At 44.6% G+C, this 14390-nt stretch overlaps 1 protein-coding gene across 5 annotated transcripts in view; it reads left to right on the top strand.

The window, feature by feature from the left end:
- The window catches only part of LOC118317057 (dedicator of cytokinesis protein 3), a 44835-nt gene that overhangs the window by 16062 nt on the left and 14383 nt on the right, over positions 1-14390 (top strand). For 3 of the 5 annotated variants that reach the window (XM_035645499.2, XM_035645500.2, XM_035645498.2), the window contains exons 8-34: positions 1286-1327; positions 2327-2481; positions 2665-2746; positions 2833-2893; positions 3010-3157; positions 4166-4254; positions 6057-6182; positions 7490-7614; positions 7777-7939; positions 8077-8183; positions 9110-9281; positions 9373-9470; positions 9792-9875; positions 9975-10075; positions 10174-10255; positions 11240-11410; positions 11671-11733; positions 12066-12258; positions 12364-12491; positions 12698-12844; positions 12955-13053; positions 13151-13245; positions 13434-13509; positions 13675-13775; positions 13877-13935; positions 14049-14197; positions 14303-14388. In XM_035645499.2, coding sequence (XP_035501392.1) covers positions 1286-1327; positions 2327-2481; positions 2665-2746; positions 2833-2893; positions 3010-3157; positions 4166-4254; positions 6057-6182; positions 7490-7614; positions 7777-7939; positions 8077-8183; positions 9110-9281; positions 9373-9470; positions 9792-9875; positions 9975-10075; positions 10174-10255; positions 11240-11410; positions 11671-11733; positions 12066-12258; positions 12364-12491; positions 12698-12844; positions 12955-13053; positions 13151-13245; positions 13434-13509; positions 13675-13775; positions 13877-13935; positions 14049-14197; positions 14303-14388 — 3002 coding nt within the window. The remainder of the gene's footprint in view (positions 1-1285; positions 1328-2326; positions 2482-2664; positions 2747-2832; positions 2894-3009; positions 3158-4165; positions 4255-6056; positions 6183-7489; positions 7615-7776; positions 7940-8076; positions 8184-9109; positions 9282-9372; positions 9471-9791; positions 9876-9974; positions 10076-10173; positions 10256-11239; positions 11411-11670; positions 11734-12065; positions 12259-12363; positions 12492-12697; positions 12845-12954; positions 13054-13150; positions 13246-13433; positions 13510-13674; positions 13776-13876; positions 13936-14048; positions 14198-14302; positions 14389-14390) is intronic. The other 2 variants (XM_035645503.2, XM_035645501.2) reach the window with 1 other exon arrangement.

Consider the following 14390-nt stretch of genomic DNA (forward strand, 5'->3'; position numbering starts at 1 on the left):
TCATCGCCCTGAACTATGAATTTGATTATATTAAATAAGCAAATGTCTATACTTGATAACAATGCAATTACACCAGTCACCCTGCTGCATTTGTATCCATGACCCAAATTATGCTGTCTTTACATACGACAAGCTTGTTTTACCCAATGTGTTTACCTCTGTGTGCATTGCACAGCTTGGACTTGCATATAGCAATGTGTTGTTGCATGTGTAGGGATGTGTGAATGTACCGATTATCAAACCATCCATAAGAAGGTGACTCACGAGAGAGAGAGCGCGATTCAGCTGCCGGATCTGCCTCACGTGACCTGTTCTTAATGCTTATCTTACGGCCATATTGAGTGTGTCCCTTTTCCTGCATCCACGTGACTCTCACAAGCGTGATCGCTATCTAGCAATGCAGACATAATGCGTAGCGAGAGAGGCAGGTGGGGCAATGGGTAAATACATTTGAATTAATTTTTTATTGTTTTCTTTTTTTCTACTACTTACATATTTTAATCCTGCTTTCTCCAAACCACCTACCAGTCTAGAGATACATTTACATGAATAAATCATGTCTCATAGGTATTTTGACTGTAGTGATGTTGGACTTCCCAAACCTGTGCAGAGCAAGAGAGAGAGAGAGAGAGAGAGAGAGAGAGAGAGAGAGAGAGAGAGAGAGAGAGAGAGAGGAGATTTTCTGAGGCAGATCTAATTTTAGAAAAACACCATTACAGCACAGATGTTGTGAAATATAATGTAATTCAGCTGGAGACAGTTATCCAGCAGGGGGATCCTCTCAGGTCAGAAGTTGAAGCTCCATATGCTGATCAAAACACAAACTGCCCTGCAGCCTCCCATTATCCCGTTGCCGTGTTTCTCGGCCTTGCACACAGAGCGTTTGTGCACTAAATGCTCCGTCCAGATACAACCGCGTAGCTCTCCCTTGCCAAGAAGCCTCCTGACTCTGTCGATGAAAGTGAGCTTGTTTTTTGGCAGGGCACAAGGTCTTGGCACCTCCTCAGGTTGGGGAGTAGAGGAATTCTTTTAGGCTGCTGAGCAGAGAGGTATGTGTGGGCGAGAGCGGCTTTGTCCTCTCCTCTCCCACGTGCTCACATTTTGCCTCGTGTGGGCTTCTTTTAGCGCAGTAGTACAGCCACTCTGCAATGTACGTAGGTGAGATTTTGTGCGATTCGAAGCTTCAACGGAGGCCCTACTCGGGTGGCGTGTGTCTGGATGGGCCAAGACTAAAGGATGGGCCGACAGATCTGACATCTTTCCTTTGAACTTCACTCCTTTTTAGCACGTCTCCAGCAGACACTGTGGTCAGCAAAGCACAAATCAGGTACAGTCTTCTCATTGCAGTTTGTTTACACACTCATCAGAACCCTTTTACACTGTGTCCATCTCTTCATCTACCATTTAATATCTCTTTCCCAAACACGCTACAACCTTCAGACACTTCAGTACTGGTTCCCTGTAGTCACACTGAATATAAGAGCATGTAGGATTAAATTTCAAATCACAAGTGGTCACTGCCACGCTCCATAAGGAGCTCACAGCGGCGCTGGCCGGGTGTGAGGGTCGACTCCCACAGGGACGACATATGTCCCAATGCACGTAGTTTAGAGCACTTTGAGTGTCCACTAGTGACACTGAATTGTATGCACAAGTTTGTTTTAGAAATTATTTATTCAAATTATTTAAGAAATGTATGTCCAGACATCCATATCAGTATGAATTTCATTTGTTTGGGCACATCCATTTAAAGACCTGTTGCATGGAGACTTCATTAAGAGATGCAATATTTTTTTAATACATGCATCTTAACGCTAGCAGATCATTTATAGGGGCTAAATGAGCTATAGTTGAGCCATAGTAATTAAGCAATAGTAGGCAAAGAGAGGCTCCTGGGCCAAATCTGGTCATCCTACAGAGCTATCTGGCCCTAAAGCTTTTATCAAGTTAAATAGTTTAACATAATGAATGTCTACAGATTAATACCAGGTATTCTGGACAGTTGCAGTGTTTTGCAACGCAGTTCCATCACAGAGTGCAGCCTCACTGGGGCCGCAAAACAGAACCTCCAGGGCTGCAGTTTTCCATCATTCATTCATCATTTCTTCAAATTCAACAGCACCCTGTACTGTATGCCTACTAAGTCTCCTGTAAATAGCATGTAGTCGGATGGACAGGATGAAAAACACTATAGAGCAAATACCAGTGAATTATTCACAAGATTGATCCATTCAATGAGCAAATCTATGTTCGGAATGTCGGGTACTTGGCTTCATTTGAAGTTTGGACCGGTCTTGTTAGCGGTCACTTTCTTCCTCGTTCCCAGGGTGACAGCACGAGACAGCGCCATGGTGACGGCTGCCGTGTCCCCGTGTCGCACCACCTCTTCATCAACCTGAAGAGCTTTACTTACAACAGCATCAGCGAGGATGCAGACGTCTTCTTCTCTCTGTACGACACTCGCGAGGCCAAACAGATCAGGTACGCGCAGGCATGCCGGTGGAAAGCATCAGTGACAGCCTTGAATGGTGCTGCAGTTGCTTGTGATTGCAATACAGGACAAACAGACACACACACACACACACACACACACACTATCTCTGTTGATTAGGGCATTCTGTGGATGATAGACACTCTTCAACTGTGAGCCGTCTTCCTTTGCAGTGAGAAGTTCATGGTGAAACTGAACAAAAATGGAGGACCAAAGAATCCAGAGAAGGTTGATCGTCTGTGTGCTCTCTTCACGGTAACATCTCTCCCCTTCTCCCCATGAATACAAATATTCAGTATTTCAGCTGTGTACTGACGTTTTGCATTTAAATTGCTCTTTAGGACCTGAGCAGTAAAGACTTGAAGAGAGACATGTACATTGTTGCACATGTCATAAGAACTGGTAAATAAATTAGTGTAGTGTCTAAAAAAAACCCCTCAAAATGTTTAAATAACAGAGACTTTTTTCTTATAATCACAGTTTCTTCCATTGCATCTTCTTCTCCTTTTCGTGTCCAGGTCGAATGCTGCTGAACGACTCAAAGAAAGGCCCCCCTCATGTGCAGTACAGACGACCTTACGGCTGCGCTGTTCTTGCCATGAGTGACGTTTTCCACACCATCACAGACCTCAAAGAGGAGAAGGACTTTGTGCTCAAGGTTTATACGTGAGTACACGTGTGAGGCTCCTCTTTCGCTCCTTCTTCTGGATTAGCTGATTCCGGTGAATCAGAGCACCATCATGTGTCAGCGAAACTGCTTGGTTGGTAGTCGCATCGTTCCCCGTAAATAGTGAGACATGGATGTGTAACTATTCTGCAAATGTTGCATGATAACCTATAGTGCTTCGGTGTTGATGCCTGGTGTGTTTTGACCAGAATGATAATGAAGTGTCCTCGAGAAAATCAATAGTTGCTCAGCCCAGGCCTGAGATAGGACTCTTGGCTTGTTTTGAATCTGGCTTCGCCACAGAGAGTCATTCTTGTGCAGCGGCCTGCCCAGTGAAGGAAGGAGACACGGAGAAGGAGAGGGGAAGAGACTTAGAGCGATGACACATAAGATAATTGAGCAAAGTTAGAGGACGAAGGAAAATAACATCAAGCTCAGCACTCTCTCTCGTCAGTCAACAGCTAGACTGTCTCCTCCTGTCTCCAGTGTCCTCCTCAGAGTCCGCTTTGGGTCAGAGGTCATTCATACACTTTGCAATATGACATTTTTCTTGTGTGGAATGTTCAGGATAGCTGCGCATCTCGGTGTGAAATAAAGATTTCCAGAATAGAAAGCTGTCGTTTTTATTGGATTTCTCTGCTGAGGCGCAGAGCTCTTCCCTTTAAAGAGCAAGCAGTGATTCAGTAGTGAGCTGCCTCCAAACTGTCGGCTCATATAACGCTCCAGTCCGTGCATTTCCCCATGCCTTTCCCAGGGGCCTACGGGCCCACAGTAATGAAAAAGGCTGGTAGAGAGCTGGCTGTCAGGTTTGCTTAGTGTGCAGTGCATTTGGGCTAATGTGTTGCTTGATAGCACCTCCCCCTGCTGCTACTTTTCTCCAGGAGGAAATCGGCTCCGGGACACATGCTGTTCATATAGTCCCCATGCACAAAAACCTGAATCCGTCCATCTGGAGCCACTAATGGGTGCGTCGCTAACATCCCTACCCACCTGCCTTTTCTCTCCAGGTGCAACAATGAGAACGAGTGGTACCAGATACATGAGAACATCATCCGCAAGTCCAACACCAAGTACTCAGCTCCCAGCACCAACTATGGTAAATATGTTGTCTCTGTAGAGCTGTTGTGTGTTTGGTCTCCTGGTGTGATATTTTCACCTTTTTCTTCCCCTTTTGGTGAAAATTAATTAATTAATTAAGACAAAATAATTCAAAGGGAGTTGTTTTATACAAAGGGGCTCATGGTGACCAAGAAGGTATAAGATCATGCAATTAACCAATGTCCTTGATTGTATTTTGCCCAGAAACCTTTAGAATGAATTCTTCAGCAGCATCTCTTCCTAGAAACAGTGTCCCGGTTACTCTGGATAATCGACGGAACACACTGTCACCACTATTTCCTTCGTAGGAAGTCGATCCAAGTCGCTCCCTGATCTCTGTGGATTATGCAGAGAAACCACTTAGCAGAAAAAATGGTCTCTTTATAATATGTATGAACCAAACTTTCACAATTTCATGAACGGAAATTTGAGACATGATGTAGTGTTCATCACTGTGACTATAGAGTTGGGTGAAATACAAAATGACGTGATTTTGATGTACTGTTTTTTGCACTGAGGTAACCATCTGTCTAAAATCCTCAGTTACATAGAGCCATTGCCGGAGATGCTAAAGGAGTGTTTTTCATTTTGCCAGATTAAACACTTTGTTTTTATTAATACTACACCCTAATTCTTATGACCCTTGTATTTAAGGTAATAGATTGATATTTTAAGAAAAATTCTTTTACAGTATTTTGAGGTTTAAATTGTATTTTTCCTCTGTATTTACCAAGTGTGGACCTCTTAATGTATTTCGAGTAAATTTGACTTAACCAAAACTGCAGCAGTGAGTCTCTGACGTTAACAGGCCAACAGGCACTGAGTCACTGTGGTTCTGGTACCTGGATGAATCTGGTGAGCCCCGAAGCTTTCAGCATTCTCCAGTGAAGTGCAAAGCAGTTCCTCTCAGTGTCCCCGAATCACGAGAATCGGTTCATGAATAAGATTCGTTCATGGAATCGTTAAACTCTATCAATAATCCTTGATTTTTTTAAAGTTAAAAAATCAAGGAATTCGCTAAATATTGGAGATGAGCTTTGGTTTTCAAGATAGTTTCATCACAGCTCCTGAGTGTCCACACTCTGCTAATAGGGCCAGCCCAACATCTCAATTTTGTGTTTATTGGGGAAATCTATTAAAACAATGGTGAAACATAAATTGTTGACAATTTTCGCCAATTTCCGTTGATTGATTAATGGACAAATGATATCTGCTCTAAAACTGGATTAACCAAAAACTATGAATCCCCTTTTTATTATAGAATCTTTAAAATCTTTAAATGATTCCACAAAAAAAATTCTGGTTTAAAAAATGAACATATTAAATCTTATAATTCAATTTAATTTGGTATGAACCAATCCCTCTGAGTTGGACTCACGGCGTGGCCGAACTCTTCCAATTCATGATTACTTCTCTTCTTATGAGCGAGTCACAGTTTGAACAATGACTCATGCCTCCAAAAAAATCTGTCACAAGATTTGTGCCGTCCCCATATTTTTTCTTTTGTTTCTCTGGATAATTACACAACAGCATTTCTCCTCCCTCTCTCTGTTCTCCACGACTCTGATCACGTCTCTCCATCCACTCTGTTGTCCGTCTTCTCCTCCTCCACATTCTGACTAATGTCCCTTAAATACCCCTCTGTCCCTCCCTTCTCCCATCACCCTCCATATTTGCTCCCTCGCTTTCTTTCCTTCAACTCCACTTTCCTCCCACAACCCAACACATCTTCATCTGGCCTTTCCCCCAATTTACACACACACACTTACGCCCACCACCACCACCACCACCCGCCCCCAGGCCTCATCATTTCCCTGCAGCTGCTGCGGGGCGAGCTGGAGCAGATCAGACGGGAGAACCAGGCGGTCTTCAACAGGGCCCTGGCACTCACACGCAAACTGGGTTTCCCGGATGTCATCCTGCCAGGTGAGGAGGCAAAGGGCAGTGGGTAGTAATGGGGATGGAGAGGTTCAGGGACGAGGTGGAGGTCGGAGGCCGCTTGCCTCGGAGGAATTCAAAGCGAATGGTACACAGGGTCCACGGGATGAAGATGATTTAGCATTAGAAAGACGTAGGAGAGCCGAGTGGGCTGTGGTGACGAGGAAATAGTCGGCACGTTGGTTTCACAGCACGTCATGTACATTTATTTAAGTACTGTACTCAAGCACAGTTCTGTTCTTGTACACATTATAATATTATCATTTCATTCTTTTCCTTTTTTTTACTTCTCTACATTTCAGTGGCAAATATTGCTCATTTTACTGCACTTCATGAAAACTATACCTACTTTTCAGATTATGATTCAACATTAAAATCTCTGAGTAAGAGTATTAAATGCTATATTTCATAACATAATGCCATTCTGTCTCATGTTAAGCCCCCTTGAATTACCTTGTTGTTGAAAGGTGCTATCTATCTCTCTATCTATCTATCTATAGACTGTAAAATCGGCATTAAGGTTAGGTGCTGTGCAAATTATAAAGAGAATAGGTCTTCAAAGATAACTCAAAGAGAGAGAAAGGGAGATGTACAGTATGTGTTTATTTTGGTATATTTCACAACATCGCTCTGCTTTATGTCTACTGAGAACATATGATCCTCTCCTCGCCTCTTCTCTCCTCTCCTCTCCTCTCCTGCTCTTTCTTTCCACTTTGCCTGAAATACCTCCCAGTATCGCTCCTTGTGACTCATCTGTCCCCAAGGAAATGACTTGGATATAAATAACCATAATCTGATTTTATAAATAACTGCAATATCTTCCTCCACTGTTGCCACTGATATTTATTCCATTAAACACTGACCTCACAGAAAAAAGGTGCTGAGCCAGTCGTGAGCTGCGGTGCATCACAAGTCATCGGGGTCGTTTCTCATTGACAAGAACAAGAATGTGCGGTGCCCAACTTCCGCCCAGCAGCTTAATTTATGTTGACCACTCGCATCTCATCTGCAGAGCAGAGGCTGACATGTACTGATTAACATCGCCGGGGAGGAGACATGTTTGCAGTCACAGTCTGAGGTTGTCTTGGAGTTAGTCAAATTGAAGCTCAAACCGGGTTGGCTGAGGATCGTGCTTGTGTGTCAGGCTTAAATTTAGAATCACACTTCTACAACGTTGTCTGACTCAACATAGAAAACAGTGCAGCAGAACCAGCACTTCGACTTTATCGTGACCAGTCTTTGACGTGTAAAATCATCCTCCTGTAACCAAAGTGTCTCCTGTGCAACTGTTCCAGGTGACACGCGCAATGACCTCTATCTGACCCTTGAGCGAGGGGAGTTTGAGAGAGGCGGCAAGAGCGTCCAGAAGAACATTGAAGTCACACTCTATGTGCTCTATGCTGACGGGGACACGCTCAAAGTATGACACATATGTACACTAGTGATTGAATTATATACATAGTACGTGTCATCAATGTGTGAGTCACGATGAGTGCAATGTTCCCCCCATCCATCCACGCGTTAATTTGATTAACTGCTTATGTTACTAAAAATTAATCTCCTGCGTTTCTTTTCCATTTAGGAGTGCATCTGCTTGGGCAGCGGGGAGCCCAGCAACAGTGAATATCGCTCTTTTGTCCTTTACCACAACAACAGCCCTCGCTGGAGCGAGATGGTCAAGCTGCCCATTCCCATAGATCGTTTCCGAGGCTCTCACCTACGCTTCGAGTTCAGACACTGCTCCAGTGAGTCAGTGGTGCCCAGTGGCAGTCATCCCTCAGTGCATGATGAGTTTATTAGGACGGAGTGGATCACGCTCAGAGCCACGCGAGTACGGTTTGTGCCGTGACGATGCATGATATTATGATGTGCTCTCTTTCAGCTAAGGACAAAGGGGAGAAGAAGCTGTTTGGTTTTGCCTTCACGCCGCTGATGAGAGAAGACGGGACCACGCTGTCAGATGAGAGCCATGAGCTGTATGTGTACAAGGTATGAGCAGGTTTAACACGCGCACACGCACATGCACACGCACACGCACACGCACACACACGCGTTTCTATGTATTATGTCTATGTATGGGCCCCGTTTGCAAGTGTATTAAACTGATGCAATCAGAGACTAGTTTTTTACAAAGGCAATTCGATTTTTAAATTTAAACTTTACATGATAATGTTAAACTTTTTTGTTGTGCCTTCATCTTTGACCCGCGTGTCTTTAGGTTCAAAATTAAAAGGCGGTGGGCTCGCTGTGGTGGGGTGTTTCTGTGTTGGTAGAACGACCCAACTCGGAGAGTCGTCTTCATCCCATGTTGTCATGTGCCATCCTTTTTCCCCTGCTCTCCATCGTCTCAAAAATTGTAGCCACTGTGCGATAGACGAGCAGCGCTGGATGACTGATCCAACAATGTCGTAATTTGTGGTTTTGACCACAGGCTATTTCTAGCCTTTTGTAACGTAACCACGATGCTAATGCCCATGTTAATATGTTCACATCTAGAAACCTCCCATGGCAAAGTCTGCACACAAAACACATTCAAACAAAGTTAAGGGAATTTATTCTTGCCAAAACACAATATTATATCCCTGTCAATCTAATACACCAGCATTGTGTTTAATCTTTATCAATGTAATTATAAAAATATTTTTCATTGTAGTGTATGCATTTAGGTCTTTTAGGTCTGTAGCAGCCCAAGAACACTTTCCTACATTTACTATACTGCTGCAAGAGAGAAGAGCCAATGTAATGTGTCTGTGCTCCCTTTAAAAAAACATCCTGCTGCAGTTGTAATCAGGCCACATTGTCCAGCATTACAACTCTTTGTTCCCTGATGTTGGTGCAGACGTTCTTTCACTGAACTCCTAACTGTGTCCAAGCCCTAACGGCTCTTCTCTGACCCGTCCGTGTCCGTCCCCCAGTGTGATGAGAACGCCACCTTCAGTAACCAGGGTCTGTACCTGAGCCTGCCCTGCTGTAAAGAGGACTTCAACAGTTGCCCCAACCTGCCGGCGAACCTGCCCTTCCAGAGAAGCCCCAAAGAGGCCTTCTGGGTCTCCACCATACTCTGCTCCACCAAACTCACACAAAATGGTAACCTGGTCTAATCTAATCTTACATATTCATATATTTTCACTTTCCGTTCAGCTCCATTCAACTCGGTTTGAATTGATTCTCTTCTCAGTCGACCTTTTGGCTCTTCTGAACTGGAAGGCCCATCCAGACCGGGTGTTGGACATCCTCGGTCGACTGCGTCAGATCAGTGGAGAGGAGATTGTCAAGGTGCCTGCAGATCATTTATCTGACGATGTGGAGGATGATATAAGAATATTTAAATTCTCTGCAGCTGTGTTTGATGCAGTGGGCTTCCTTGACTACACACCACGTAAATAATTAACATTAGCTCTCCTCCGGGAGTTTGCTTGAGAAATTAAAGACATTTCAGTTTTCTGAGAGGAAACTTAATAAGAAGACATTTATTATTTCAGGACTTGTGTCTGTGTTTGGAGGATGAAGGGGCTACCCTTTGTTTCTATTTTCGTAAGCGGCGAGGCCTTTAATGTGATGGTTTTTCTGGGTCTTGTTTCTTTCCCCCCCTCACAGTTCTTGAGAGATGTCCTGGATACACTCTTCTGTCTTTTAGATGACAACACTGATAAATACGGACCGCTGGTTTTCCAGTCACTGGTAGGAAATTTGACGAATGTACAACTGCACTCAAATGATGTAATGCGACTTGAAGCAGAGGAAAGAGGCAATAACACCTTTTGATACGTGTGTGTTCAGGTGTTCATCATCAACCTACTCAGGGATAGCCGTTTCTACCACTTCAGACCTGTCATGGACTCCTACATCCAAAACCACTTTGCCGGAGCTTTGGCATACAAGTACGGCAAAATTCACTTAATTTTTTAATGAATTTGTTTATGAGAATTATAATTACCCTCAAAGTCACATGTGATGTTGTCTTTCATCATTTCTGCAGAGAGTTGATCAGGTGCCTGAAGTGGTACATGGACCGCTCGGCCGAGGTCGTCCGACAGGACCACATCCAGGAAGCCATGAGGGTAAAGTATCACACGCACACACGCTTCCCGCTGGTTTAGTTTCAGAATGTCAGACTTGGCTCCTTCTACTGGGATTAATTAGTACGACATGTGGAAATGGTCAAACAGAAGGGCAGATAAGGAGTAACGCGATGCCATACGAGGCCCCAGGAGGTGAATTCCCTGCTTCCCTTCCCTTTTTTTCCCCTGAGAGGAAAGGGAAGGGAAGGAGGTTACAAGAGACCTCTTCACATATTGACAAGTGCGGAGTGCAACATTTCCTTTGTGATAAGATGATCTCATGTCTACGGTGGCCCTGAACTGAAAAATCACAACGACATTATCTCCTAACGGTGAATGTAGGGACCTGCTACCGGCAAGGACTGTCGATTTTCTTTGAACTTGAAGGAAATACCCCGCGCGCCTTTAGCCCCGGACAAGTCAATTAAGAAAGTAATCGAAAATGGGTGTGTTGTGAGAAAAATATTATCGTAGTTGTGTTTTCTTATTTGCTGTTGTCCTGTCTGATTTTGCCATTTAGCCATTTTTCTATACCTTTATTTATATTGCACTCTTCAAAATAAGTTATAGAGAACTTCACATTAAATTAGAGAAGCAACAGAGATAAAAAAAAAAATTGTAAAATAAATAAATCAGTGAAATAAATAAAAACAAGTTAATAAAACCAACACTTTTCCATAAAAAGCAAGTCTAAAATAGTGGGTTTTGAAAAGTGACTTGAAAGACGACATTCCATAACTGAGGGACTCGAACAGAAGAGGCCTGTTCACCTTTAGTTTTAGGGTTAGACCAAGGAACGGTCAGGAATGACCCACCAGAGGAGGTCATTCCTTTGAATTCAGGTCACATGTAACTCTTTTGAGACCTGAAGATTGGAAACGTTTCACATCCCCTTCTCAGTTCTTATTCTACGTTGGGGGACTGATGATGCGACATGACGTCTGCCTTAGCTGACTGCATGTCTCATGTCAAAACTCCCATCAGGCTCTGGAGTACCTGTTCAAGTTCATCGTCCAGTCCCGTATCCTGTACTCGCGGGCGACCTGCGGGATGGAAGAGGAGCAGTTCAGAGCGAGCATCCAGGAGCTCTTCCAGTCGATTCGCTTTGTCCTGAGCCTGGACAGCCGCAGCTCCGAGAACCTGGTGTTCACGCAGGTCAGATAGTTCACACCTCCGATCGATGTCACCTTGCTACTACTTTCAATCTTTGTTCATGGACGTTTTTTCATTTAGTCATCTTCTTCGTTTGAATTCAGGGTTTCGTTGATTTAATTTTCATTAACTTTTGTTTCTCATTTCATCCTTGTGTGACTTTTTTCACCTTTCATTCTGTGCATTCGGTGATTGATGCTTTAATCCCTCGCCCCCCCCCCCCCCTCCCTCTGTTGCCCCATCCTTGGCTTGCTCTTGGACAGTTTAGGGGTGTGACCAGCTGCATGCCTCTCTGTGGTCACGCTCCGGGACTCTCGTCCATCTCAGTAAGTCACAGTGCCGCCCCGCCCCCCTCGCTTTGGTTCGACAATGCAACAGAGGATGCGCGAACGCCGGCCTACTCAAAGCGAATGGTGTAATCTTACTGATCAGCAATGGGCGGTTTAGATTGAGCTGTTTGTAACTGGTTAGTTGAGGAAAATTATATTGTCTTCCTACATTAAGATCTTCGTCAGCCAGCCAGCTTAAAAAGCCGCCCAGAAGCATGTGAAATGTTTTTAATGTGATGAGTTGTATTCTTTATGATGTATGAAACTGGCTTTATATTCCATATATGCACTTCAAATCACCTCTTTGTGCTCTCTGTTGTCCACCTCAGGCAGCGCTGTTGAACAGTTTCCCTGATATCTTCGATGAGCTGCTGCAGATGTTCACTGTTCAGGAGGTTGCCGAGTATGTCAGGGGCACCCTGGGGAGCATGCCCAGCACGGTGGACATCGGCCAGTCGATGGACGTTGTCAAACTGCAGTCCATCGCTCGCACAGTTGAGAGCCGCCTCTTCTTCTTCCCGGGTGAGAGAAAATGTCAAGTGTTTTCTGTTTAAATAGCTTCCAAAGCAAACATACGTCTATTTGAACACAGTAGGTTTCAGTGTCACGCTTCCTCCCTTCCCTCAGAGTCTCGTAGTATTTTGCTGCCAGTAGTTCTGCATCATATCCACCTGCATCTGCGCCAGCAGAGGGAGCTGCTCATCTGTTCTGGGATCCTCAGCAGCATCTTTTCAATCATCAAGACGAGCTCCATGGTACAGTATATTGTGGTAGTGAAAGTGCCCCTGAAAAGTCCCATTTGATGACAATAAAGTTACATAGAATTAATAAAAACAAGATTCAATTCACATCATGGTTATGCATCTGCAGCTTGCTAGCACAAACCCTTGGAGTCTTCCCATATATATTTACAGATATTTACGTCTGTGCTGTCGACTCTGTGTGTCTCTCTGCGTCTCAGGACTCTTCAGTCCAGGAGGAGGTGGAGATGATGGTGGAGAGCCTGCTGGACGTGCTGCTGCAGACTCTGCTGTCCATCATGAGCAAGTCCCACTCTGTGGAGACGTCCAGGGGACAGCGCTGTCCCCAGTGCACTGCCGAGATTACGGTGAGCCTTCCGCTCCGTGTGCCTCTCAGATGTGCAATCAAACCGAGTGGAGTTTTGTGAGTAATTTGAGGTCAATAACCTTTCCAAATCCGTCATTTTCTTTTGTGCAGGGGGAGTATGTTTCCTGTCTTCTCTCGCTGCTCCGACAAATGACAGAGATCCACTTTCACCATCTACTGAACAACTTCCACAGCAAGGAGGAGCTGAAGGTGGGGGAATCTTTGAGCCGCAGAGCAAGATTATGAAATGTTTCTGTGGCCTGCTCACTACGTAGACTCCATAAACGTGGTTAATGTATTCACGCAGGAGTTCCTGTTGAAGATCTTCTGCGTGTTTCGCAATCTGATGAAACTGACGATCTTCCCTCGAGACTGGAGTGTCATGAGGCTGCTGACTAGTCAGTGAGTCCGCTTCCCCTGTTCTGTCATGCTGTCATTGTCCCAGAGATGCGACGGATACACAGCTATTAAACTATTAGCTCAGACTCTCTTTAGATAATCCTGCTCTCAAGGTGACGCTTGGGTTGCAAATTGTTTCATCTATTTTTGGCTGCTACCTCGCTGACGGCGTAATTGTTTGCCTCCTGCAGCATCATCGTGGTGACAACACAGTTTCTGTCTCCGGCGCTGCACAAGAACTTCTCGGAGGTGGATTTTGACTTCAAGGTGTGTGTGACCCGGCAGCAGGGGGCCGGCATGTTTGGAAAAACAGTCCACCCTATAGCCACAAAATATTATTTTCTTTTTCTCACAATTAAATGAGTGAAACTAATGTCAATTCCTCAACACAACATTAGCTTACTTTTGCTTTCTGTCTGTGGCGTGTGTCAGGTGTGGAACTCCTTTTTCAGTCTCACTGTGCTGTACATCAACCAGCCCAGTCTGCAGCTGGAGGCAATCGGCCCTGCCAAGAAAAAGAAAGTCCTGGACAAGTGAGAAGCAACCATATATTCATATTTTCATTTCTCTCTGACACCAAGTTTGTTATTTTGTTTAGTGCTCCACTCTTGACGATCCTCCCTTTTCTTTACAGGCACGGAGATATGAGAGTGATGATGGCATATGAGCTCTTCAGCATGTGGCAGAAACTGGGTGCGTCATCACATACATACACAGACACCACGACCCCTGTCACAGTGAAGCACCTGCGTTCAGATCTTTATGGAATCGGCAAGAACAATGGCTTCTATGTTTGTGGTATCCAGGTGACAACAAGCCCCACTTCATCCCAGGAATGATGGGACCCTTCCTGGGAGTCACCCTGGTCCCTCAGACCGAGGTTCGAAATATTATGATCCCAATTTTCCACGACATGATGGATTGGGAGCAGAGGAAAAATGGCAACTTCAAACAGGTGATTATGACATCATTGTATCACTAGATACAGATTGTGTAAAGGACAGCTTCTTGTCAGACCACACGCCCCATCTTCTGGCTGAATGTGTGTGTGTGTGTGTAGGTGGAAGCAGAGCTGATGGATAAGCTGGACAGCATGGTGTCAGATGGGAAAGGCGATGATAACCACCGAGAGCTCTTCAGCCTTTTGT

Source organism: Scophthalmus maximus, chromosome 3 (assembly GCF_022379125.1).
Source record: "Scophthalmus maximus strain ysfricsl-2021 chromosome 3, ASM2237912v1, whole genome shotgun sequence".
NCBI lineage: Eukaryota > Metazoa > Chordata > Actinopteri > Pleuronectiformes > Scophthalmidae > Scophthalmus > Scophthalmus maximus.